General features: G+C 40.4%; 4 protein-coding genes across 4 annotated transcripts in view; 2 read left to right on the forward strand and 2 right to left on the reverse strand.

Moving 5' to 3' along the window:
- Positions 1-4,274, reverse strand: part of kif16bb (kinesin family member 16Bb) — a gene marked incomplete at its 3' end in the record, with an annotated part of 49,090 nt that extends 44,816 nt beyond the window's left edge. The window contains exons 1-7 of the mRNA XM_080782909.1: positions 4,148-4,274; positions 3,909-4,022; positions 3,435-3,551; positions 2,486-2,583; positions 1,356-1,471; positions 1,097-1,239; positions 442-610 (exon numbers count right to left, since the gene is read on the reverse strand). Of these exons, the coding sequence (XP_080639035.1) occupies positions 442-610; positions 1,097-1,239; positions 1,356-1,471; positions 2,486-2,583; positions 3,435-3,551; positions 3,909-4,022; positions 4,148-4,240 (850 nt within the window). The 5' untranslated portion in view covers positions 4,241-4,274. The remainder of the gene's footprint in view (positions 1-441; positions 611-1,096; positions 1,240-1,355; positions 1,472-2,485; positions 2,584-3,434; positions 3,552-3,908; positions 4,023-4,147) is intronic.
- A 3,315-nt stretch (positions 4,275-7,589) lies between these two features.
- mad2l1bp (MAD2L1 binding protein) lies at positions 7,590-12,938 on the forward strand. Its single transcript, XM_080781546.1, has 6 exons — positions 7,590-7,965; positions 8,642-8,881; positions 9,291-9,485; positions 10,444-10,692; positions 11,559-11,824; positions 12,129-12,938. The coding sequence occupies exons 1-6, from the start codon at positions 7,698-7,700 to the stop codon at positions 12,648-12,650; spliced, it is 1,740 nt and encodes a 579-aa protein (XP_080637672.1). The 5' UTR covers positions 7,590-7,697; the 3' UTR covers positions 12,651-12,938.
- Positions 12,939-17,423: 4,485 nt separating this feature from the next.
- On the reverse strand, positions 17,424-22,777 carry ephx5 (epoxide hydrolase 5). The gene is made up of 9 exons (XM_080781361.1): positions 22,705-22,777; positions 22,360-22,573; positions 21,855-22,035; positions 21,543-21,752; positions 21,340-21,469; positions 20,207-20,418; positions 19,000-19,108; positions 18,423-18,548; positions 17,424-17,717 (listed from the first exon to the last, which is right to left on the reverse strand). The coding sequence occupies exons 1-9, from the start codon at positions 22,725-22,727 to the stop codon at positions 17,516-17,518; spliced, it is 1,407 nt and encodes a 468-aa protein (XP_080637487.1). The 5' UTR covers positions 22,728-22,777; the 3' UTR covers positions 17,424-17,515.
- Positions 22,778-23,227: 450 nt separating this feature from the next.
- Positions 23,228-24,303, forward strand: cst3 (cystatin C (amyloid angiopathy and cerebral hemorrhage)). Its single transcript, XM_080781381.1, has 3 exons — positions 23,228-23,558; positions 23,708-23,818; positions 23,989-24,303. Exons 1-3 carry the CDS (start codon positions 23,358-23,360, stop codon positions 24,079-24,081), a joined length of 405 nt encoding a protein of 134 aa, XP_080637507.1. The 5' UTR covers positions 23,228-23,357; the 3' UTR covers positions 24,082-24,303.
- The last annotated feature ends 993 nt before the right edge of the window (positions 24,304-25,296 follow it).

Consider the following 25,296-nt stretch of genomic DNA (forward strand, 5'->3'; position numbering starts at 1 on the left):
TTAGGTCAAAAAGGTCAAACATCAAAGTAAAAACCGAGACACAGAAGAGTTGTTGGTGCAGGCAGGGTTTGCTTCTGCCTACCCTTTTCACAAATACAGACAACTACAACCTCAGAGTTATTATGAAGTAAAGGTCTTAAGATAGCTTAACACTATTCTGACTCAACAAGCAATGGGACTAGCTAGCATCAATAATTTGGAGTGAAACTCTGAAACAATTTTAATGAAGACTTTTAATGCAGGCACACCAGGAAACTTGAAAAGTAGCCCCAAATGCTAACTGTTGTTTTGCAAGTGCCCGAGTGTTTACACAGTCTACTAAATAAGTGTTCTTGCCCAGAATTTTAATTGTTATCCACCCCGCGGGTTGACTAGCTATGTAATATGTAATATGAAAAGGTAGTGTCATGGTGCATGATTCATGCTGTAACCTCCATTTACCCAGAGCTGAGATCACGCTGCCCAGGGTGACCAGGGATTTGTTTATGTTGGCACCTTCCTTAAGCCTGGCGCCTGTGGTGCGCGTGGCATCAGCTCTCTCGCTGCCTGCCAGGTCTACCAGGTGGATTTTACTCAGCATCTCACATGGCAGCTCTGCGTGGAATTGAGCCTGTGGCGTGGATAACATTAGAGATCTTGGTTTGGTTCAAAAGAGGCAATGTCACAGAGGAGCACTTTGCAATATAGTTAAGTATCAAAACAACAGTGCTACTTGGGATGTAAAGAAAAATGATATGGTTTTGAAGATGGTACTTCTCGCAAAGCAAAAATGCATCAAATAGATAAACAACAAAGTGCAAATTAGAGCTCCTCAGGGCAGATGATATAAAGTTTGCACTTTGCAGTAAAACTTTTCTACATGTTTACCACAACTACAACCTTACTGCAACATGAGGCATCAGTATGAATATCATATGAACTGGGTATCATGACAGAGCCTAATTAGCCCAATTCTTCTTTCCACCACTTGCCGAATATAAAAGGTTTTTGAAGTTTGAATGTTGTGAGCTTGTAGATCGTTTATTTGCGGTGTACGACGCCATCATACAACGACATGAACCAGGCGATACAGAATGGATGCATGCGTGCTGTTCACCTGTGTGAAGTTTATGGTGAAGATGGCATGTGAGCGGCTGCTGACGTCATTCATGGCTGTGCTGGCCGTGGTACGGTTGCTGTTGCCTGCAGTCATCAGTTCCTCTACATCACGGTAGTCATGTACACGGTGCTTGGACAGGCCTGGACACATTGTGTTTTGGTGGTTTATGCCGACTCTTCACGAAACACTCAATGATATCTTAGAAGTTTACTTAGCCAAAGAGGTATGAACAGAATAAGAAACCCGTCTTACTTACGCTCCACATAAGGTCCGTCCTGGGGATGCTCTCTCACTTTTAACCCTCCACAATCTGTTGGTTTGGATCTCCTGATGAGAAGGTCCTGCACACGTTCATTGTAGATCTCCAGGTAGCTGAAAAGTATTCAACATAATGTATTGGAATTACGGAATAAAGGTTTTATCACTATATAAAATAGTGAAGCCAAAAATAAAGCTACAATCCCTTCTTTGAATAAAACATTTTCAAAACTGTAGAGTATGGTATGAGAACTGATGATGGTATGAGATAAATATGAAGAAAAAACAATTTAATTAAACTGTTTTTGGGGAAACCTGAAACTGCATAATAAGACTGGGGCATTGAAAATAGATTAAATGTATGGCATGTGAAACCCATATAAATACAGCACAGTTCGTGATTACATCAAATGAATCTCCATCTGTTTGAGTTCATCATTCACAGGAATCTGTGGATTAAAGTTGATATATATCAGCCCAGTATGTTGAGAATCAATCAGACAACCCCATCAAAGCAAGTGAAGCATAAGTCCCACTGAGTGATGCAAATGGGTGCAATCAGCATGGCAACCATTTTTGTTGACAACCCTGTACACGTAACCATTTAAGTTCTATATCCATCCATCTATAAACGCACTGAATCTGTGCGAGTACGTGCGTGCATGCGTGCCAGAACTCGGGAGACATGTTGAATGGTTCACTGTCAGACCTAAAGTCCCTATTGACAGAAGTAATTTCTGGTAAGGTAAACAGCTATGGCTCCAGAAAATTGTGACTGGGGGTGCTACGGGGTGCTGGCTATTACCACCAGAGGGGGCTAAAGCCCCCCCGTCCCTGAAGGTAAATTCATACCTGCAATTTGTCCTCTGAATTTAACCTATGATAATTAGGAACACACTGCATGTGACGTTGAGACAGATTTCTCTCTCCACTGACTTACATTAATTGCTAATGCCAAAAAGAATGCTGCTGTCCTATTCCAAAATAAATAGATTAGCTTTAATATTTAGATGGCACATGTGGTTGCCTGACTTGCCTCATAATTTCAAGACAGATTCCAAAATGTGTGCCCTCCTAAAGAAAACCTGGAACATAAACTCATGTACTGTATCTGTGACAAGCCCTTACCTGACTTCTGCACGAAATGACACAGCATCACTCTCGTTTCTCTGTGACGTTTTACTGAACAATCCTTCACATATACGTGGGATTAAGCCTTTATCCCCCTGGTACAGAAAAAGAGAGAACAGTATGTACACAAAATAATTCTGTCAATATATTTTGAAAGGACAACAGCATTTTGCTCCTGCTGTATTCTCTTAATGGGGTGTCTTTGACTATTTCTGTGACCAAAAGGTGGTACAAACTAAAGCCTGCTGAACAACACAAACATCATCTGATGCAGGGTTACTGAAGCGTGAAAGCAATTCCACTCCGATTTGTGTGCCTTCTTGTTTTAATTACAACATAACAGATAGTATTTATTAAGAGCTGTATAATTATCCAGGATGTTGACAGCAGCTCTGCTGATGACCTTGCATGTGTCCTGGTAGACAAGCAGATAATCTCATCAGCCATACAGCTAATTCTGATGCCGTGCAAGGTAATAAAATAAAGGTGGGCATAGCTTCCATCATCATATTTTCTGATTTGTGTAGAGACGCACAGCATAAGACAGTGATTCTGAAATCACTGACCCAGAATGCCTTTAGGCTGTATAACATATATGCCTTTCTTGTATATTCTAGTTGTATTTATTGTACATGTAATAATAACTTTCAATCATTTAGCTAGTGGTTCTCCCAGTTGAGAACCACTGGCTGAAGAGTAGGTACAGCTGCTGAGTTGAGTTAAAAGATGGGTGTGTGTACTTCTAGGTGTTCACTGGGTGAATAGTTCAGGGACCGAAACTGTACACTGTGCACATGGGCGATCGTGACTGTCAAATCGAATGCAAGACAGCATTAGCCTATTCTAAGCACATGGTATGAGGATGTTTGAAGAAACAGAACAGAAAAGGGACGTCAGTATAATTACACATCTCGCATAGAACGTGGAATATGAAAGGAGGCCTTACTTCATTTCCCATCATAGTGTAGGATTTTCCAGTGCCTGTCTGGCCATAGGCAAAAACACAGGCATTGAAACCTTCAAAGGCTGCTTTAAGCACGTCGACACCTAAATCTTGAAAGATCTGATGGTAGAGAGAAGTGAGATTGAACGTTTGTTCAAGTAAGGGAAATGTAGTTTAAGTCATCAAACTGATAAGTCAAGGGAGAACAGTGGTGCAGATATGCCCTTACTGTACTTCCAATTATTTTACTATAACTCTTCCATCAATGAAAGTCCTATTTAGGTCAGAATTTTTGATTAGAGAGATGCATGTCTCGTCTGTCTGGCATCTAAATACAAGTTCAGTATAGTGTTAATTTGAATGAATACTGAGGATTTTACTGTTACATTATCATTTCAATCCAAGTCACATCAACTCCTGAATATAAGTCAGTCTCTAGACAGTTAAGACAAATGAGATATTAGGGTTTTTGATTACCTTTTCCTGGGATGCAAAATTAGGGCTTCCTCCAGCTGAATCATAAGCCATATCAAAAGAGAAGGTCTTCTCACCTTCATTAGATACATCCCCTCGTGTACCATTAGATAGAATCTAGATTCATTCAAATAAAACATGCACAAATCCTTTCAATTTCAATCAAAAAGCCTCAACAGTTTCAGTGTAACCTGCCTAGTCAAAGCCTATATATTCTTTCTTTCCAGTATGACATAGCCTACCTTTTTATTCAGAATGGTGGTTGTGTTCCCCTTCATGTGGACAATCACTTTTGAAGATAACTGTCTCTCTCTATGGAAGCATGATGTGCACATTAAAACATATAATTTCTAGTAGGCTATATCATAATAATGAGTCTGAGCTCTGATTCATTGAATGTGAATTTAACTCAGAGGGTACACCATCAATAGATTATATGTAACATAATTAACGCTCAGTCAGGACGATTTAATGAAACTGTCATTCAAGACAACTCAACTGTACCTTTTATCCAAGGGTCGAACTCGGACTGCCACTCGCACGGAAGCCATAATTATCTGGCCAAAATAAACCAGAGAATAACCTACCTACCAGTGCGTTCACCAACTATGCAATAATATTAATTGGGTTTATTATGAACTGAGCAAACTGCAACTATTAGTCTGCTATTTTCTATGATGCTCATCCTATATGTGCTCACTGCTCATCACACGTTCTACTAACTAATCAACTTGATGATAACCCCACCTGTGTTATTTGCTGTTCTTTATTATCTCGTGCGCAACACAACCTCGCCACTAGATGACACTATAAGTATGAGATATGTGTATTTGGCCTCATGCGCCAACCGTTCTTAAGAAGTTCTTAAGAGGAAATTTGTTCTTAGACCCACTTAGGAAGTTTTTAAGAAGGTTTTGGGATCCCTCAATGTTTTCTTAGCTGTGTATTTTGTATTTTGTTCGTAGGTAAGAAGTAGGCTAAGAACAGAATCTACACACACTGTGGAGGGTGCCTTTTTTGTTCTTAAATGCAATCTGAAAACATAAAGGAAAAACAGCGCCCTCTGCATGATGCTCAAAATTTGGTCTGGGGACCTCAAACGGTCCTTCAGGAAATTCCAGGCAGTCCACAGCAAAATATGGAACATTTTTACCACTTTAATCCCATTTTATACTTTGAAAATAGCCAATCTGCAAGCTCACAACGCGTCCCATTACTGCGCATTTTGAACTTGTAGATCGACTATTTTCGAAACATTTTGATAAATCTTGAAAACATTTCCCTAGCAGAAGATATTTTCAGATGGGGGTCAGAATGTATGTCAATTTGGGGGTCCTTGACATGAAAATGTTTGAGAACCACTGCTTTAGAGTTTTCAACTGGCCTGAAAATTACAATCCAACCCAAACAGACCAGAGTTGAAGCACCATACCCACCCCATAACCCTTACCCCACATCATTTTCAATACTTCTGCTCCAGAGAAAAATAATTGTACTTTTACTCCACTACAATTAATTGAAAACGTTGGTTACTAGTTACCACTCTGGGCGCTTTGGTGTAGAGCACATCCAAGCCTTCTACAAAAACCTAGGTGTTTGTAAAGATGATTTTAAGCTGACAATGGTACTAACAACTGAGGAGGTACATAAAAACTGAGTGCCCTTCAACCCCACAAGGCCACTGGCCATGACAATATTCACTCCAAATTTCTCAGAGACTCTGCCATCTCTATAGCTCCAATCATCACCCACATAATAAACCTCTCCATCAAACAGGGAAAGGTCCCTCAAGATTTCAAACTGGCCAAAGTAACCCCCCTGCATGCATAAGAGACCCCGGCAACATCTATTGTCTATGAACAGGTTGAAAAGTATCTTGCCACGAAAAAAATTATGTATGAATTCCAATCTGGCTTCAGAACATCCCACTCCACTGACACATGCCTCTATTTGAGCGACCACATCAAACACGAGGTGGATGCTGGCAAATACTGCGGCATGGTCATGCTGGACCTCCAAAAGGCTTTTGACACCGTGAACCACTCCATAGCCTACTGGTTAACAAGCTTAAAGCAATTGGTTTTGAGCACATCAGTGAGCTGGATGCAATCCTACCTGGAGGGGAGAGAACAGATGGTGGAGGTGAACGGAACACTGTCCCCCCCCCCCCCTCCCAGTGAGCTGTGGCGTGCCACAAGGAAGCATACTAGGACCTTTACTGTTCGTAATATATGTAAACGACATGACATCAGCTTGTGACTGCAATTTGTTCCTGTTTGCAGATGACTCAGCACTGCTGGTCTCGGACAGGAACAAACTGCAGATTGAAAAGGCCCTCAGCTCTGAACTTGGTAGAATCTGCACCTGGCTCGCTGATAACAAACTATCTTTACTGAAAAACTGAATCCATTCTATTTGGATCAAATAGTAATCTCAGCTAGGCAGATGGCTTCTTGGTTAGAATGGGTGACAATATTATCACACGAAAAGATGAAATTACCTACCTAGGTTCCGTCCTGGAGGAAAATATCGGTGATAAAAATGGCCACCAACGTAATCAAAAAGGTCAACCAAAGAACAAGATTCCTATACAGGATCTCCTCACTGGTCAACAAAAACACCTTGAAGACCCTAACAGGAGCCCTCGTACAAGATTTATTCGACTACGCTTGCACCTCCTGGTACCACAGCACCTCTAAGGCCCTTAAAACAAGGACTTCCCAAAACAAACTGGTCAGGCTACTACTTCAGGCCTCACTCCCCGAACACACCTCACCCCTGCCCACTTTGACAGGCTGGAATGGCTTATAGGGTTGACGAGTACAGCACCTTGCAATGGTTCTGGTCCACAAGATTCGCTACACCACCAAGATACCCATGTAGGCCTACCTATCTAAATACTTCCTTAATGTCACACACCCACAACACCAGAGGGAGAGTTCAACAAACCATGTGCAACCCAGATCCGGCACAAACAAGGGATTAAATTAATTTAGCTCCTATGCCACCAAAATGTGAAACGCCCTACAAACAGTCATTAAAACATGCAAATCACTTGACTCCTTCAAAACTGCTCTCAAAGGGCACCTACGGCTGAAATTCGAAACTGGACCCCGTCAAATCTGAATCCCCCACCCACCCCTGTTTCCCCTCACTGTTTCTTTTCCCTTTTTACCTCCTATGATGATTTATTTTTGACTATATAGTTGTGTATATTCGTACGTCTCTAAATGTTTTGATGAATTGAAAATGGTGGGCCCTATTGTAAACAAGTGTAATGCTTTATGGTGTCGTCCACTCACTGTTAATTTTTTTATTGAGTTGCACTTGTAGCCTACTGTACTGTAATTCTGCAAACTGCTAATAAATCAATCAATCAAAAACTTCATAGATTTTGATCATTATTAAAAGAACATACATTAAGCACTTCAGGCCTATTTAAACTTTGGCTATTTTCAAAAGATTTCATACATTTTATGATTTTAGAGTAGGCTAGAGTAGTTCAGTCACATAATAGGACATTCTAATGACTACTTTTGCTTTTGGTATTTTACTCCATAGTGATTGGCCAGAAAGTAAAAAAAATCAGCAACTGCTCCGTCGACGACCGCAGATCGCAGCCCAGTTTCCCATGATGCATCACGACTCGCACCCCCGGTCACTTTCAAAATGATGGAAGGAGAAGACGGAATAAACACGAAACGCAGAACAGCAGAGGATTTTAATAACGCTGCTGCTGCTGCTGCTGTTGTTGTTGTTGACAATAAAACTGCTGGTTCCGACAGCACCAAAATGTGTCTCTCACCAGAGGAAGATGGCGGAACAGTTACCGGTTCGTTAACTTTAGACCAGACACGTTTACAACAACAGTCTTCAGTGGAAACTACAGGACAGCCACCACAGCTCTCAGTGCAGGAAGACATCGTGTCCTCGAATGATGACAATGTTTCATCAGAGAATAATCAACTAGATTCAGAACGATGTGTTAAGAGCAGCATCACGGAAGACAAAGAAGAGAACACCACCATCACCACGTCTTCTACAGCTGCTGCTGCTGGTGGTGGTAAGTAGTTTAGCCTTTTAGCGACCTTAATAGCTCACGTTAAGCTAAAGCAGTCCTTCAGGTTTTTGTTTGATCTCTGGGGACCCCAATCTAGTCTAGTGAATCTACTGTAAAAACAGTACAATTTGGTTCCAGTCTTAAACTGTACACTCTCAATTTGGTCCTATTAGACTACATCTATTCTGTACAGTTAAAGTTTTCGGTTGTTAATGTTGTTGACACTAAAAGGCTAAGATTTTGACATTTTTGGAAATTAAAAGTATGTCTGACTCAGACTGGACGAATATGGATCATAATACATATGGACCTGGGAATTACTGCAGTTATGTCCAGATTACTGTCCAGATTTAGCTCAGATCAGAACCTAGTAGTCCAGATAGTATGGAGATCTCAGCTCTATCAGTATCACTCAGAATGATGAACTGAATTTGGAAACAAGCCATAGTGCGTTCTTGGGTTATAAATCCTATTAGCAGACCTTTATTGAACAGTACTTTCCTGTGCTTTTTTCTGGAAACTGTTAAAGTATTCAATCAATCAATCAAAACCAAAAGCGGAGTAGAGAGAGTCTAGCCCATTTGACCCCCAAACAATAACACATATTGATAATAACCCGGACATCAACAGGCAAGCATGTTGTTAATAAACTTGTTTACCGACATCTTTTCTACAGATGACTCTCAACAAGACGATGGCCTCTGTCCTAAGGGTTACCGAACACTTACTGGTGTGGTGACATTGGAGCAGACTACCTTGTGCCAATCTTCAGAAACTACAGGACAACTTTCAACGCAGGAAGCCATCATGTCTCCTATTGATGATGATGTTTCATCAGAGAATCAACTAAATTCAGAAAAACGTATCATGGCAGGCAAAGAGAACACCACCGTGCCTTCTACAACCATAGATGGCGGTAAGTAGCTAACGTTAAGCTACTGCAGTTATATTATTTCAAGGACCCCCAAATTCATATTATTTTTGAGGGGCACTAACTACTAGGCCCGGGGCAGTAACTTGCTCCTCCAACGGCTGGCTTTTTTGGCAATATGTTTTTTACTGGTTAAATAAAATAAAATGACATAGATAGATGGCACACGAACCCCCCTCCTAGGAATGTCTTTAAGAGTCTCATAACATGAAACAACTGTTTATTCCAGGTTATGCTTCAATTGGCAGCCAAGTCTATGGACTTTTCAGTTTTAAATTAATGCTTGTCTTATTCATACTCCCCCAAAAATAAACAGGCCCCCACTTGTGATGTCATGTGGCAGCCAAGTCTTAGCTTTAAGCAGCAGTGATGTGAACTGACATATTTTCTACAGATGACGGTCCACAAGAGGATGGCATCTGTCTGAACGATTCCCGGACCATTTCCGGTTCAGTAACTTTAGACCTGGCTATCTCATGCCAATCTTCAGTGGAAACTACAGTACAGCTCTCAATGCAGGAAGTTATCGTGTCTAACGATAAAGAGCAACTTGAGAACACCTCCATGCCTTCTACAACCACAGATAGTGGTAAGTAGCTATTGTTAACTAAGCTAATGCTGTTAATATTATCCTGTTGACCAGTGGATGGATTCCCCAAAGTTTTAAGGACTATTTGATTAGACACTGGGGACCCCAATCTTGTGAATCTACATGAAATCCTCAATATTAATTTAACTCTGAGGCCCCTTTTCCACCAAAATAACTTCTATTCTATAACTCCTGCATCTTCCAACCTGAATACGGACATGCCCACTTTGGTTCCCACTTCAGGGCGAGAAGAAGAAATCGGTCCAAATTTTAGGGATTTGGACCAATTAATTTGGTTCAAATTATGGCGGGGGAAAAAAGAACGGAACCAGTTCAACCCCGGTGAAAAAGGGGCCTCACAATTCCATTTGGTTCCCTTTGTACACTCGGAGAGTTTCAGACCCAAAAGGGTCCACTATTTCTGAAAAGGAATTAGCCTAACATCTTTCTATTCGGTACAGTTGAAGAAAATCAGAGCTGTTAGTTAGGCAAAGGTTGTGTGTTCTGATGTGTTAAACCAGAACTTGATCAGACAGAGGGAGACCTATTTTATCAACAGTACACAATAACCAGTGCTGGGTAGAAAAACCTTAACACGCTGAGATAGACGCATCAATGTTAGAGCAATAACCCTGGCAATGCCAGGGTAACGGGACATCTTTGCGCTGCGTAAAATATGCCTTCTACGTCTCTGACTGTGTTTAGCTCCTCACCCGCCACATTGTTTGCTTCATTTCCTTTATTTTCTGCGGATTGCATTCCCACCTGCACCGAATCCTAATCAAGTGCGAATGGAAGTGAGTAGAATGCGGTTCTTTGATGCTCATTAGGATTGGAATGACGCTTCACACCTGCCAAACGAATTGCACTTTCCGACAATGTGCAGCAGGATTCGTTTTAATCGCAGTAAAGCTTTCTGGTGTGAAGGTCACCTTATTTACTGACATGTTTTCTACAGATGATGCTCAAAAGGCTGATGGTCTCTGTCTGAAGGATTTCCAAACACTTTCCAGTCCAGTAAATTCAGACCAGACAATCTCATGCCAATCTTCAGTAGAAACTACAGGACAACTCCCAATGCAGGAAGTCATCATGTCTTCTAATGATGAAGATGTCTCATCAGAGAATCAACTAAATTCAGAGCAACTCATTCGGAGCATCATTGAAGACAAAGAGAACAGTGTGCCTTCTACTTCTACAACCACAGGTGGTGAATTATCCTGTTGTGTAGAAAAGTTATTCCCAATCCCAACCTTTATCATTTCCAAGGGCCCTACTATTTGTTACAGTTTTCATCTCTGGGATCTCCCCATCTACTCTGTAAAATCCCCAGTGTTGATTAATTTAACTCTGAGAGTGTTGGTTCTATTAATCTATTTATACACTCTTTCTTTAGTTACAGAACCATAAGGTAAATGTTTCTCCTAACTATCAAAAGTTCAACACCTATTCTATAAAGTTCAGGTTGTCTGTGAAGTCCGGACAGATATGCATGGATTAAAGTCAAAGACGCTTATAGATTTGCTATTTTCAGTTATTAGTTATATTTAAGATGGAAGAGTAATTGAAGTGTTCAAACTAGCAATAGAATAGATTTGATTCATGAGTATTTTAAGTGGTCAAACTAGCTGTAGAATGCATGTTACAAAATTACCCTCATAATCTCAGATATTTCACAATAGAAAAACCTCAATCTACAATTTCTTCAACTGGAATGTGGAGCATAGGTTTAGAAAGATTCAACATAATTATTGTGCTAGTTTTTGCGGAAACCGGCCTCAGTTTAACAAATGACAGATTGGGACTTGGCCTAAACCTAACAACAGTTTTCAGTCATGAGATTTTATTTTGCTTTAAACCATGATACGTCCCCAAAATCAGTGCAAATCGGTGTTGGGTTTCTGTTGTGTCTGTGTGTGTGTGTGTGTGTGACATCATCACCAAAGACCAATCAGAGTGGGAGGGAGAGAGTATTTCATCCACAGAAAAGCCAACGCATTGATTAACACTAACTATACCATGCAAGCTCCTTGTTGTGAATAAAAGTATTTTTTACTGACATCCTTTCGGCAGATGATGTTCAACAAAATGAAAGCCCCTGCCTGAAGGGTCCGGAGGTCCCCGTTGTGACTCCCACTAAGCATGGTGATGATGCTGAAATGGTGAAAAGAGCACAGGAGGAGGGTTGTGTACATGTGGTCTTCCCTGGCACTGTGACTCAGGAGGGCTGCCGTCGATTTGTTCACGAGATCATTAAATGTATCCTCTACCAGAGACAGCAGCTGCCCATGACCTATGACCAGCTGAAGCATTCTCAGAAAAGTCAAGCTTCAAAGCAGGTGAAATCAGTTGCCTCTTAACTTAAAACTCGTAAAGCCTGTATTATGACTTATTTTCTTGTATAATAATCTTGAAGCGTTTATTTTGTTTTTTTAATTTGTATATTTTTTATATATCAAGGAACCGACGTGATAAACTTTGAATAGATTATTTTATAATCAACTAAAACAATTAGTCTGATTAACTACAGAAGCGCAATTTCATACACCATCAATGGTGTCAAAGTGGTTAGTTTTGGAGGTAGGTTGTCTGACCAATGACTAGTCTGAACTAAGTACTGCACCCGTTTTCCCTACCTTCTAGAATAAGGAGGTGGCAAGCTGGAGACCAGTGCATTCGGCAGACATGGGCAGGAGGAAGAGTGAGCGGAGCCTGCAGGAGCTGGACATGTTGCTAGAGCAGCTGGAAGTGCTGTTTTCCCTCAGCCTGGTGCCCCGTGTACTTCTGCTACTAGGTGGCTCTGTTGTCCTGCCCAAAGAACTGTATGAGATAAACATGGAGGCACTGGTATTGTCTTCTGGAGACAAGAGCCTGCGGGTGTCGTCATGCTTAAGGCAACTCTTTCACGCACTTTTTGTCACTGATCTTTTGTCTGATACTGCACCTGTGCGTCTGCTGGCCACCACAGTCTTGGTTCTGGCTCACAGGGAATGTGGTGTTGGCTGGTTCCGGCCTAAACTCTGCTTTAAAATGCCAACTCGGGTAAAAAGGCATATTATTGTCCTGTCTACTGATACCTGTAGGGACATCCAAACTGAGAGGTCAGACTGGAAAGAGTATGTTTGGTTTCAGGCCCCTATAGCAATCAAGGGCTTCAACTCATGAAGCAAAGCAGGGGGAGTACAGTGATCTTGTAACAATTTTTACTTGGGCGTTGTGATTTCTGGACTTTTTGAATTGTATATTTTAATTATGGGTAATTTTCTTTTTTAGTAATAATCCTCATTGCAATCATTTATTTCAAATGTACTGTCAAGAGAATCAGTCTTTCAATTTTCCTCGAATGCTTCTGAAGCGTGAGTATAATTTGTGCTCATGAAAGGTCTGTAATGTTTTTAATGTGTATGTGTGTATATATATATATATTATATATATATATATATATATATCGGCATGTACTGTATATAACCAACTAAGCTCAACAGTTTTAGCAAGAACATGTTTTATAACGTGCAGTCTTTCAAAATGCTATTGCAATGTTTTTGTGTTGCATTAAATAAACAGTCGGCGTGAATTTATTCACATTTATATACCAACATAATATAAGAAGTAATGTACAAATGTACAATCACTGTGCCGTTATGTTATAATTAGTACAACTAGAAAAAGTGCTCTCGGAGCACAAGTCTCTGCCAGGTCATGTAAGTCAGGGGTTGTCAACCGTTTTGGCTGAAGACCCCCGGAAATGCTTTGGCCATGTCTCGTGGTGAGTAATAAATACACTACTATAAGTATATTAATTGGAACAGTATCAGATGATACTTATTAAATATAAACAATATTCCATTTGACCAAGTCCTTCAACCAACACGTTATGGTCCCATCATGTTAATATTGTGAGCTAAATGGCAAGGTCTGTTTCAGTTACTAGAACTTCTAAGGGTCTGCCACCAGATGTCATTAGACAGGTCTTAAATGCTTTAGTTCTGTCACAAGTTGATTGTTTAGTCTTCTAGTGCCTCAATGAAGGATATGAAGAAATTATAAATTGTTCAAAATGAAAGCATGTGCGTTAAGTTTTCCTACAGAACTAATGTAAAAAAAAAACATGCATGACAGTCTCAGATAGTTGACTGTTAAAGGTCCACTTATTTTTTAGTACATTTAATCAGAAACAAAAGTCAGTCTAAATATATGAAGGGTTATTAAAACCTTGTGCTCATCATGAATATGAAACAAGACATGCAATAGAAGGAAGGTTTAATTTTCCCAAAGTGACGACAATGACCCCCAAAAAAATATGTAATTGGCTGCCGACCCCCATCTGAAAATGTGTTGTTCCAGGGACCCCCCAGAAGCAAAGATTAGTTAAACGTTCGCTCTGAAAGAACATATATTCAAAGATTTTCTCTATTTTTCAAAAATAGCTAAAGTATAACATAATGCTTAAAACACAAAGGGGTTCCTGTCCTGAATGGGTCAACAACTTCGGTTAATTTTCCCTTAAAAACACAAACAACTGGTTACATTTTGTTACCATTCTATCCGGTAAACGACTGTCTAGTCAGCACATGTACCAAGAAAGCTACCAATTGATTTATTTACTTTGTACTGTTTGATGTACAAGTGCCCTTGTTTAACTTGACTCATCAAATATTTAGTTCCGTTTCCAACGTGGAAATGTCAGAGTTACAGTAGGACAGACTTTGGACAGGGTGCATTTTATTTACAGCCATTAACTAGTCACAATGTAACAATAAAATGTAATAACCAGTTATTGTACTGCCATTATCTACTACTTATGGCCAAATATATTAATTAAAATACAATTAAAGACTAAAGTTTATTATTGCTACATTACTGCTAATTAACTGCCCTACAGAATTAAACAGCACTTGACTTTTCAGACTCAAAATATATTTTCTCCAATCTAATTTCTCCCAAATCTATTATTTGGGCCGTCTTGTCAAAATATTGACATATCAATTTTCTCTCCAGGACATTTGTAATGCTTTTTCCCTGCAGTTTAATTTTAACTTTATGCATGAACTCTATGGATCTACAGACATCTTCAGATAAACCAGCATCATTCTGCTCACATTCAGATTCTTATATACAGAAAGTAGAATATCTGGATGCTCACTGCCTGCAGTACAGAGAAACCATGACACCACACGTCAACGTGCAGACATCAAATGGGGCTTGAGCCCCTGCCCTTTTACCCGTCTGTAAAACAACTGCCCTTTCCAGACGCACGAATGCATGCATTTACTGTGGTGAAAGAAATGCAAATGCCACTCCTTTCCATGCCATGCCGGAAGCAGCATTCAGGAGAATTATTTTTTTCCGAAGTCTCCTGAACTTGAACGCAGCATTTTGCGGTGAACAAATGTGTTTAGAAATCCAGATTGTACACCACATCTCCACTAGCTAGAGTGCTAGGTTGCGCCCCCTCAACGCGTCACGCTGTGACACGTTGTGAGCTTGTAGAGATGCTAGTTTTGTCTAAAAGTGCCCTCTTACGGGATTTCAGCCCCTGCCTCTCTGACAGGGGCTGACAACCCGTCAACCCGACTTGACTACTGTAATGCACTGTATGATGGTGTTACCCAAGCCTGTCTGTCACGACTTCAGTTAGTCCAAAACGCAGCCGCTCGCCTCTTAACAGGGACACGGAAGTATGATCACATCTCCTCGATCCTTGCCTCCCTACACTGGCTTCCTGTGCACTACAGGATCCAGTTTAAGATTTTAATGTTTGCTTTTAAGGCTGTAAATGGGTTGGCACCAGTCTATATTTCGGAACTTGTAACTCCCAAAGTATCGACAAGGGCCCTGAGGCCGACTGACCAGTCACTTCTCAAGATCCCTAAATCAAAGATGAAATCCCGGGGGGATAGGTCATTTTCAGCACCCACACTGTGGAATGAACTTCCACCTCATGTCAGAGCTTCTCAATCCTTGTCTGTGTTTAAATCACGTCTGAAAACTCACTTGTACTCCTTGGCATTTGAACATACTGATTAAGAGTTGCTGCTTCCACTGCATTGTGTCCTTACAGTATGTTGCCCTGTTTATGTACTGTTGTTGTTGTTGCTTTTTTTTGTATTTCTTTGTGTACAGCACTTTGTTTCAACCTTGTTGTATAAAAATGTGCTTTATAAATGAAGTGGATTGGATTGGATTGGACACTGCACGTCCCTGGGTAGCAGTAAAGGTGCCAGTTCACCTCCTGGGATGGAATAATAATGGTAATACTAAGCCCACTGGCTTTATTGTTTATCCTCAGTGTTGCTGACTGTATGTCGGCCTGTCGGGAAAGCGCTATTATGCTCTTTTGATGTAATTAAATAAAATCAATCAGTCAGTGTGTGTGTGTGTGTGTGTGTGTGTGTGTGTGTGTGTATCTTTACTTGTTCATGTGCTGTTATTACCAACAAGCTCAATTGTGATAACATCAGCACTTTCCATGCTGATAATATATGGATGGAGACCTTTCACATACTTACAAAATAGGACTGGAGACTGGAAATACAGAAATACATCACATGAGTAGTTTGGAGGATAGTGTGGTAACTGTGGTTCAAGGGTGGAAACCCCTTTCTTTATTTCTCTCTTCGGAACGGAGATAGGTTCTGCTATTTTTCATTATGGTGAAACACTGCTGGCAGTGTTGGTATTACTGCTGGCCTGGCAGTGTTCAATCACCATAATGACTAAGAATGTTCTGTTTGGAAAAACAAGGGACTCATGCAAATTCCAAGAGATTAGATTACAATTTCTGCATTGAGCCACTTCTTACTCTGGCTTTATTTGAGCCATGTTTGTGCAAGAGGAAGTCCGGGTACATCCAAAGTACCTTTCACATCCAATTAAGACAGAGGACAGCCTTTCGCATCGCGTGTTAAAGGACATATAACTGATTCCAACCCTATCACAGTATGCAACTAGAACAGCACTGAGTTCACAGAAGGGGACACTGAAGTCCTCAGATTCACACAGTTTACCTTGTATATGAGCAGCCTGTGAGAATAGAGGCCAGGGATGGATGGGTCACCTGAAATGTCAGTTCATCCTGGGTATCTATCCTGTAGATCTAAAAAAATAATAATAATAATTAATTATATTGCGTTTGTGTTTTGAGTCTGGTCTGCAGAACAGATGTGGTATTTGCCTCCTCGGGAGGAACGTGGTGCGTTTATATAATAACTGCTAAATGCCCTGAACCAGCTCATACAGATGTTTATTCTGTATGAGTGGTAAACTGGAAACCAGTGTTATCAGCAGACATGGACTGAAGGAAGAGTCAGCGGAGTTAGACACGTTTTCCCTCAGCCTGGTACCCAGTGGTTTGTTCTACAGTATAGAATTTAAGTAGTATGCCGTACCAAAGTTTTTGAAAGAAAAATCAATATGTTCCGTTAACCATTTTGTCCATTGACCACAGCGACGCGCCATGTCACACAGGGAATAATTATGGACTCTGGGGGAAAAAAGCTAAGATTACAGCACTGCTGGTAACCCTATACTTCTGTTACTAGCTGTCCTGCCCAGAGTAGTACCATATCAGCATGAAGGCACTGGTATTGACTTTAGGGCTCGAGTTCAAAATAGGCATTCAACGTTTTGGAACTCTTGGGCCAACTCTTAGTTGGTATTACAAGTTAAACCTGTGATTATTTATAACCAAACTTTATTTGTCCCAGAGGGCAATTGGTTTTGTAATTTATTTGTATTATAACAAAAGGTGATACATTTTATGCAGGTGAATCAGTGTTTTTCAAATGTATTGCTCCTGAACAGTGCTTGTGTAAATGGTCTGTTCAGTGTTTTGAATATCAGCATATCCATTATCAATCCTTTTGCTGTAAACTCAACATTGACTCAGACGTCCTTCATTATGTCATTCATGTGACAGACAAGACAGAAGCGACACAATTTTAGTATTCAATTAAACTTTTATGTGCAGCACTTCAAAAGCAATGTAGCACAATTACATGGGTTCGCATGCATTCGTTAGTTGTAAAAAATTATACATTTTCCACTTTCTTAACAAACTGGACTAAGTCATTAGCCAGCAGTTGTGGCTCCTCAAAGGCAGCAAAGTGTCCTCCTCTGGACAAGTAAGAGTATGAGCAGATGTTCCGGTACCTCATTTCTGCCCATGAACGAGGACAGTGCATCAGCTCTCCGGGGAAGGCGGCCAGTCCTGTGGGAACAAATATCCCAGTCCTAAGAAAGGAAACAAAGTCATTAGTCTTTCTGCAAATGCCATTATTTAACAAAACTGAGGTAACCATTGTAGAATTGATTTAAATTTTAATTTCCCAGCATGTACAATGGGTATTGGGTACATTTCAAATGAAAGCACAAAAAACTGCTACTTTGGTGGACTAAACCAAACCATGATAAAGCACTAAGACTTGTTTACAACAGGATCCACCATTTTCAATTGATCATAACATTTAAAGATGTACAATATACATTTCTATAAGACAGGAAATCATATAAAAGGGAAAAACATGTACAGTTACTACAGTATGGGGACAAAGGGGTGGGGGGATCTCCAGAAGGGATTCACATGTCTTAATGGCTGTTGGTAGGGCATTCTACATTTTAGTGGCATAGGAGCAAAAATGATTTAATCCCTTGTTCGAGCCAAATCTGGGTTGCATGTGGTTTGTTGAACTCCCTCTGGTGTCGAGTGTGGACTTCATTGACATTAAGGAAGTATTTAGACAGGTACATGGGTAATTAATAATTATCTTGGTGTAGTGAATCTTGTGGACCAGACCCATTGCAAGATGCTGTACTCTGCCGTCAACCCTAAGCCATTCCAGCCTATCAAAATGGGCAGGGGTGAGGTGGGTTCGTGGAGTGAGGCCAAGTAGTAGCCTGACCAGTTTGGTCTGACCAGTTTGGTCTGAATATAGGCACCTTGAATCCACTCTGTCTTCAATGTTAGTCTTCAAGTTCTCTTTGTAGAAGCGCATGGAGGACACAATCGAGCCTGTGGTCCAGTAGATCATGACATTGGTCAAAAGATCATCCAGGCTGAACTTCCTGCAGAAAGAAAATCAAGTTAATGATTCACTGTACTACCAGCAATGACCAAGGTGCATGAGATAAACTACAGTATGTTTCTTCCTTGCAATAGAAAGTTATGCTTACTAGTATATGAATTACATTTTCAATGTGTTTATTATTTTCAATGTGTTTATTATTTTCAGGTATGCACATGACATCATACCAGGAAGTTATGCGGGAACATCAGAGTGGCAAAAAACTACTTTCTTGCCTTGACACTAAGTCCATACATCCAAACATAAAAGTCCTATCTGATTGTATTAAACGACCTTAAACTCACTTTGCCACTCATTTTATGCATGCGCATACCCTCTATTATCAAGATTGTTTTGACATGAAAATACAGCAACACAATGCAATACTAAAATAGATTATGCACGTCTCTTCCTCGTAATATTATACAGTACATAGAGCAGTGTCTTTCTACCTCTCCAATCCTCCATCCTCCAGGTTTCTATTCTTGAGGTCAGTCCAGGAAGAAAACTTTTCCAGAATGTAGGCCGCCAAGCCAACAGGAGAGTCATTCACTCCACAGCCTGTATACATGATACAAGAAGTGCCAATAAGAGTGATGTACTCAAGTCAACAAATGAAAACTAAACAACATTGTAAAAAGGACATTAACAATACACAGCATTTGATACAACTATCCCTTGTGCTTTTAAACTGGGGCTGAACACCGTCCTAAACAAGAACCTAAGAAGTAGGAATGTGTGAGAAGTCGTGTCATTATGACCATCAACTTCACAAGACCCTGTCTGTCTCCGTGTCTGTCTCTCTCTGTCTAGTCTTGCATAGCCAGATAACTATTCCACAATCTCCGAATGCTACAGTATATAGTCTGGGACCCATGAGCTGAGTAATGGAAGCTGCCATTTCCGTTCACGAAAATATATATTTTTATTTCCTTTTCTGATAAGCAACAAGCTATAGCCTTAGAGGTTTTCTATTTATATTAGGATAAATATGCGCGACTGTAATTACTAAACGGAAGTGGCGAGGAGGCTCCACTTCCGCTGTATCCAGATACTCGTCCCCGTCCAGAAGGGTAATAACACCAAAACCGGTTGCTGCCCAGAATGGGTTAATGAATGTAAGGGAGAATAGGAAATATGAAATGACTACGTATTATTTTATTTACTTTTTAGTTCTAAGCCTTTCATTATGCCATTTGTTATGATGTCCTATAGTAACTCTGGACATGGTTGCATGTACTGTAAGCATGTACTGTAAAGCCTTCTAGCAGGGGTGTTTTCTTTTTCATGGGACCCCTGGGCATTGCTTGGTTGAGAAAGGTATAAACTTTAAAGACACTGGGAAAATATACTGTATGAGGGGGACTTCTTTTTAAGAGCGCTTTAGCACAGCACAGAAGCGTAAAGAGTTAGCTCAGGGTGCAGGCCCTCTTTGGCTTTGGGGACAAGAAAGACATTGAAGAAAACATTTTATGCTGTTGATGCAACAAATAAGCTTGATTTTTAATCAGCTTCACCTCGACTGGATGTATATAATTTGCCATCACAACTGTCATTACCAAGCGCACAACAATTAAATAGAAGTTATTTTGACTAAATTAACAGTTATGGTGATTGCCTACATTTGTTCATAATGTTCACTATGGTGGGTGTTCTCACCAGCTGTGTCTGGCTTAGTGCCCTGTATATGCAAGTATCCCGTTTCCCTCAGGATCTCATAGACATTCTTCTCCATGAAAGGGAACAGGCGATGGACATCTTCACGAGTTAAGCCCACCAGACAGGGCACGTAGCGGCCAAACAGGATTGACAAAAGCACTTTGAAACTTCTCTGTGAATGAATCATGTTCAGATGGAGACCTTTCACGCACCTAAAAAATAATAAGAGTAGACTGTAATAAAACTAGAAATACATTAGGTTTTATCAATGTGGATCAATGGTGAAGCTTGATGTAATTCTCTCTTCAGACTCTCCTACAGTGCAACAATGGGGATAGGTTCAGCTATATTTGTTTACAATGCAGGCTGTTTCACAATAGCGGCAATTTGCAACACTATTGTTTTTATAATAGGATGAATTTAGAGTTGCAATACCATCAGGTATTCAAGCCCATTCATCCAATTTGCATCATCTGCTTGTATTAAACAGCGTTAAATTTACCAACGTTGCAGCTGTAGGGCAAGCTTGGATTATTCTCTTTCAAACTGCAAAGCTTTTATTTCATATACTGTAAAAATCCACAGTAGACAAGACATGTTATGAGAATATGAGCTACTTTCTGTCAAGAAACTCTGTGCAGGTGATTATTTATAAGTGTTGGAAGCGCTCGAAGTGACTGAACCCTGCGTACCACCTGTACCGCCTGTTTCGAATTTGCACATAATGCAGCACGACCCGTCAATAAAAACAAGTGCTTCCAAACTCCAACACTTCACATCACGGCACGGAATTTCTTGACAGAAACTAGCTCATAACATGTCTATGGTGGATTTTTATGAAACAGAAACTTAGCAGTTTGAAAGGATAATTCAACCTTGCCCTACAGCTGCAATGTTGGCGAGTTTAATGTTTAATACAAGCAGATCGCAAATGCTATTTGGATGAATGGGCTATCACTGGATGGTATTTCAACTCTAGATTAATCCCATTATAAAACAAATCTAGTGTTGTACATTGCGTCTAGATTCACAATATGACTAAGAATGTCACAATGTTCTATTTGGAATGAGTGACTACAGCAAATTCCAATGTACTTATTAGATTCAGACTTTCGTTTTGACTCAATTCTTACTGCGGCTTCATTTGCGCCATGTTTGTGGAGATGAGGGAGCCCCAATCCCCACCCTGCAGGTAGAACTGTGAGAAACCTAGACGCTCCATCAGTGTCAGGAAGATTCTTGCAGCAGCAAAACTGTCAAATCCTGGGGAGACACAAGGGGTCAAATCCAGGAATATGTCTTGTTCTTGCTTAAATCTACATGTTGTTGACATTACCTTGTTTGTGAGGGGCCTCTGAAAAACCATAGCCAGGGATGGATGGACATATCACCTCAAATGTCAGGTCATCCTGGGTATCTGTCAGTAGGGGAAGAATCCTGTAGAACTCAAAAAATGAGCCAGGCCAGCCATGGACAAGCATGAGAGGGAGAACCCTCTGACCCTCGCTTCGAGGTGGTCGAACATGGATGAAATGTATATCCAATCCTGAGGAAAAGCAATGAGGAGAAAGTGACAAATGTACAGGATATATGATATTAGCCTATATACGATCAGGGCTTAACAGGTCAGTTGTCAACCAGGGCTTACCTTCAATATTGGTTTTGAAGTGTGGGTACTTGTTAAGGACCACAACCTGTTTATTCCAGTCAAACTGATTCCTCCAATAAGAAACTACTTTCTTGAGGTAGGAGGAATTGAAGCCATACTGGAAGCAGGCATTTTCCAAAGGATCTGTGTAGCGGGTTCTGTCAATACGTTCATGAAGGTCCTACAGAAAATAATATACATGTTATTGATTGATTGAAGTATTTATTAACAGTACATGTACATTTCAAGCACAACTCAATACAAAAACTGTTAACAGTGGACAACACCATAAAGCATTACACTTGTTTACAATAGGGTCCACCATTTTCAATTCATCAGAACATTTAGAGACTACAAATATAGTAGTCAAACTCAGGAAATAATCATAAGAGGTCAAAATGGAAAAATCAATGAGTGCATGTGAATGCTTCGCATGATGAATCATCATTGATTCATAATTCATTGATTAATAAAATAATCAAACAAAATCAACAAAATGAATTACCGTAATCTCATCATCTGAAGTTTGCACTTCAAATGAGTAGATTTTATGATCTTCTATTTGGGGTTTTTCTCCTGCTCCCCACCAACCTTCCCCAACGGGGATGGTTCTGACTTCTCTTTTCTTGTTCAGCAGATATGCCAGGATCAGCCCACCTGCCACAGCTGAACCTATTACAACTTGCTGTTGAGCAGGCTCCAAGTTGCAGAAAGCTTGTCTACATTTTTTTTAATCAACGAGAAAGAAACTTTCACTGAAACAATGCAGTGGTTGTGTGTTGTGCGTAGATATAGCCATGGTTCACATGACGCTATAGTACTTCTAATCATAGGGAAACCGGAAACTTACTTCAAAATAACAAGTCTCTGCATGTTGTTATGCTCAGAGGGTTCTTAACTTCTCACCTGGGCTGGAAGAGTAGGTGAAAATGTTTCAATAATCAATATCACACAACCCAGAACGCTGTTCGTGATGAAAGAAAGCACAGCAAACTACTGTATGTATTATGTAATATTCACTGGACTTGGTCCTTGCCCGCCTGGCTGTGCTGTGCTTTCGCGGATATAAATCGACGATGACTGGAGGAACTTTATTAGCGGTAGAGTAGGCCTACTGTCAAACGAATACCTGCAGTGCGTAAACAAACAAGTAACCTCACGTCACCTGTGGAAGAAAGCTGGGTCAGTGCTCAGATCCTGTCTAGAATCCCGCCTACTACACCACGTCATTTCCATGCACATCTACACTGTTTCCGTGTCCGCCCTAGACCGGATCTATGGCCTGCAAAGTGAATGGATTCCTCGTCTAACAAACATGTGACGCGTTGTTTTGTCTGGCTTCCTCCAACCTCGGTGGTCCCACCCCTAAACAGAGAGGCTGTACCGTTACGTAATTTCTTTATATAACAAGTTCAACAGCGCATTCAGTCGTACTCTCTCTGGGACGTTTACTTGTTTTGATACTGCTTTTACTTCTTTTAATTGGTTTCTTTGAGGAACAACATGATTTGGAAGCTCGTCTTGCCCGTGTTTGCGGCGTTCTGTGCCGTAGGAATCGCAGGAATGGTAGGGGGCTTTAGTGACGCAGATGTCAATGAAGAGGGGGTTCAGAAGGCCTTGCGGTTTGCTGTGCTTCAACACAACCTGGGATCCAACGACGCATACATGAGCGAAGTGCGCAATGTGGTTAGTGTTCAGAGACAGGTATGAGATCCTTTTGAATTACCGTATTATTAATAATTATTATTATGACGGCTGTGCCAGCCTGTGCGTGATAGTCAGATATGCTACAGATAATCATAATCTAATAATAAACACAAATGTATATCTCACCTGCTGCTTCTCTCTTTCAGGTGGTGAGTGGCATGAAATATGTGATCACTGTGGAATTGGGAAAGACACCATGCAGGAAAGGCGGCACAGAGGCGGTGTGTGCGGTTCATCAGAGTTTGGAACTGGCTCGGGTAATGGTGAAATCTACTTATTTATGCATCTATCAATTTATGCAGCTTTCTAGACATTTACAGATTTTTGCCTGTGATCTTATTTTTTTCTTCTTTATACTTGGATATAGAAATTCTAATAACATCTTTCTATCTCTCCCCCCCCCCCCCCCCCCCACACACACACACAGCCTTACGTATGCAAATTTACTGTGTGGAGTCAACCATGGACAAACACTATTAAGCTGACCAAACAATCCTGCCAGCCAACAGCAGTCATCTAAACCATCATCTCCAAGATTAGCTTCCACATTATGCTCTTTCATTTCCCTGTCAATTCATGTTACTTTACCATTTGGTTAAAATGGAAAAAACCCAATAAAACATTAAAAATATATACTTGCTAGTTGCTAGCATGAATCACCAGTTATAATAGAAAATGACATTTCAAATGACTATGCAACACTGTAAGAGGAATCACTTGTTAATAAATTACTTATAACATAGTAATGTTGTCCTAGACTACTACATTCTGTATACTATAGACTGACTTCCTCAAATGTATGCATGCACTGTTGGAGACAGTCTGTTAAATTATCTATGTCTCAAGATAAGATATAGTTATTCTGAAAAGGATACCCATTATCTTAGAGAAATTGAGACAGACCTATTACATAGCAAAAAGCAGAAGCAGTCTATGAAACTTGTCATATTAACTAGAATTAACCCAACACCACGCTGTAGCTTTTGCGTATAAAAAGGAAGTGAATCTTGTGTCACAGTGTCAAGACAGTTCCTGGCTTCCTGCATAACTTCTGCTCTGGTATTAGCTACAAAGATGCTGTGACTCGAGATTATTGTGGCTCACCAGTCTTGCGTTGCCAGACTGTTTGCTCTCACATTTTTCAAATGCTTCTGTCATACATTCTATATAGCATTCGGAGATTGTGCAGGAATAGACAGTTGTCTGGCTACACAAGACTAATCTGAGTTCCCAGAAGTTTTAATGCGAGACTATAGTAAGAGATTTTCATTAGGATTGCTTTATTAGTCATTTGTTTTTCCAACCTCAGCAACAGAAAATTATGTTTCTCCCTGTTAAAAAGACAGCACAGACTCATACAAGAATAAAACTAGATAAAGTGCCCCTCGGGGCACAGATCTCCACTCTCCGCCAGGGCAGGTCAGGTTGTGGCCTCCTCGTGGCGCTATAATAGGCCAATGTGAAAAGGGTGGCATTTCTTCTTAGACCTTGAATGGCAATTGGATGATTTGAGGTACTTTGTTCCAAAAATGTGTTTTGCAAAAATACACCTGTTGGTGTCGCTATAACAGGCCAATGTGAAAATGGTGGGATATATTCCTCAGCCTAGTAGGAAAGTCTGTGAAAGATTTGAGTTTTTTTTGTTCAAAACGGGCCAATCCTGCAAACTTTGAAAGCCAATTAATGTTAGCCAATTAGGATGGAATATGAAATATCGGACAGATCCGTCTTGATT

The sequence above is a fragment of the Protomyctophum bolini genome (assembly GCF_963924005.1).
Source record: "Protomyctophum bolini genome assembly, chromosome: 14".
NCBI lineage: Eukaryota > Metazoa > Chordata > Actinopteri > Myctophiformes > Myctophidae > Protomyctophum > Protomyctophum bolini.

What these genes read in the sequence shown, in the direction of transcription:
- mad2l1bp (XM_080781546.1), top strand. Translation starts at nt 7,698, where the DNA reads ATGTGTCTCTCACCAGAGGAAGATGGCGGAACAGTTACCGGTTCGTTA. An exon ending in TACAGCTGCTGCTGCTGGTG is followed by an intron (nt 7,966 to 8,641) that starts GTGGTAAGTAGT and finishes TCTTTTCTACAG; the next exon opens with ATGACTCTCAACAAGACGAT. An exon ending in AAAGTCAAGCTTCAAAGCAG is followed by an intron (nt 11,825 to 12,128) that starts GTGAAATCAGTT and finishes CCTACCTTCTAG; the next exon opens with AATAAGGAGGTGGCAAGCTG.
- cst3 (XM_080781381.1), top strand. Translation starts at nt 23,358, where the DNA reads ATGATTTGGAAGCTCGTCTTGCCCGTGTTTGCGGCGTTCTGTGCCGTA. An exon ending in TGGTTAGTGTTCAGAGACAG is followed by an intron (nt 23,559 to 23,707) that starts GTATGAGATCCT and finishes TCTCTCTTTCAG; the next exon opens with GTGGTGAGTGGCATGAAATA. An exon ending in AGAGTTTGGAACTGGCTCGG is followed by an intron (nt 23,819 to 23,988) that starts GTAATGGTGAAA and finishes ACACACACACAG; the next exon opens with CCTTACGTATGCAAATTTAC.
- ephx5 (XM_080781361.1), bottom strand. Translation starts at nt 22,727, where the DNA reads ATGCAGAGACTTGTTATTTTGAA. An exon ending in CTTCAAAACCAATATTGAAG is followed by an intron (nt 21,753 to 21,854) that starts GTAAGCCCTGGT and finishes GCTTTTCCTCAG; the next exon opens with GATTGGATATACATTTCATC. An exon ending in GAGGATGGAGGATTGGAGAG is followed by an intron (nt 18,549 to 18,999) that starts GTAGAAAGACAC and finishes TTCTTTCTGCAG; the next exon opens with GAAGTTCAGCCTGGATGATC.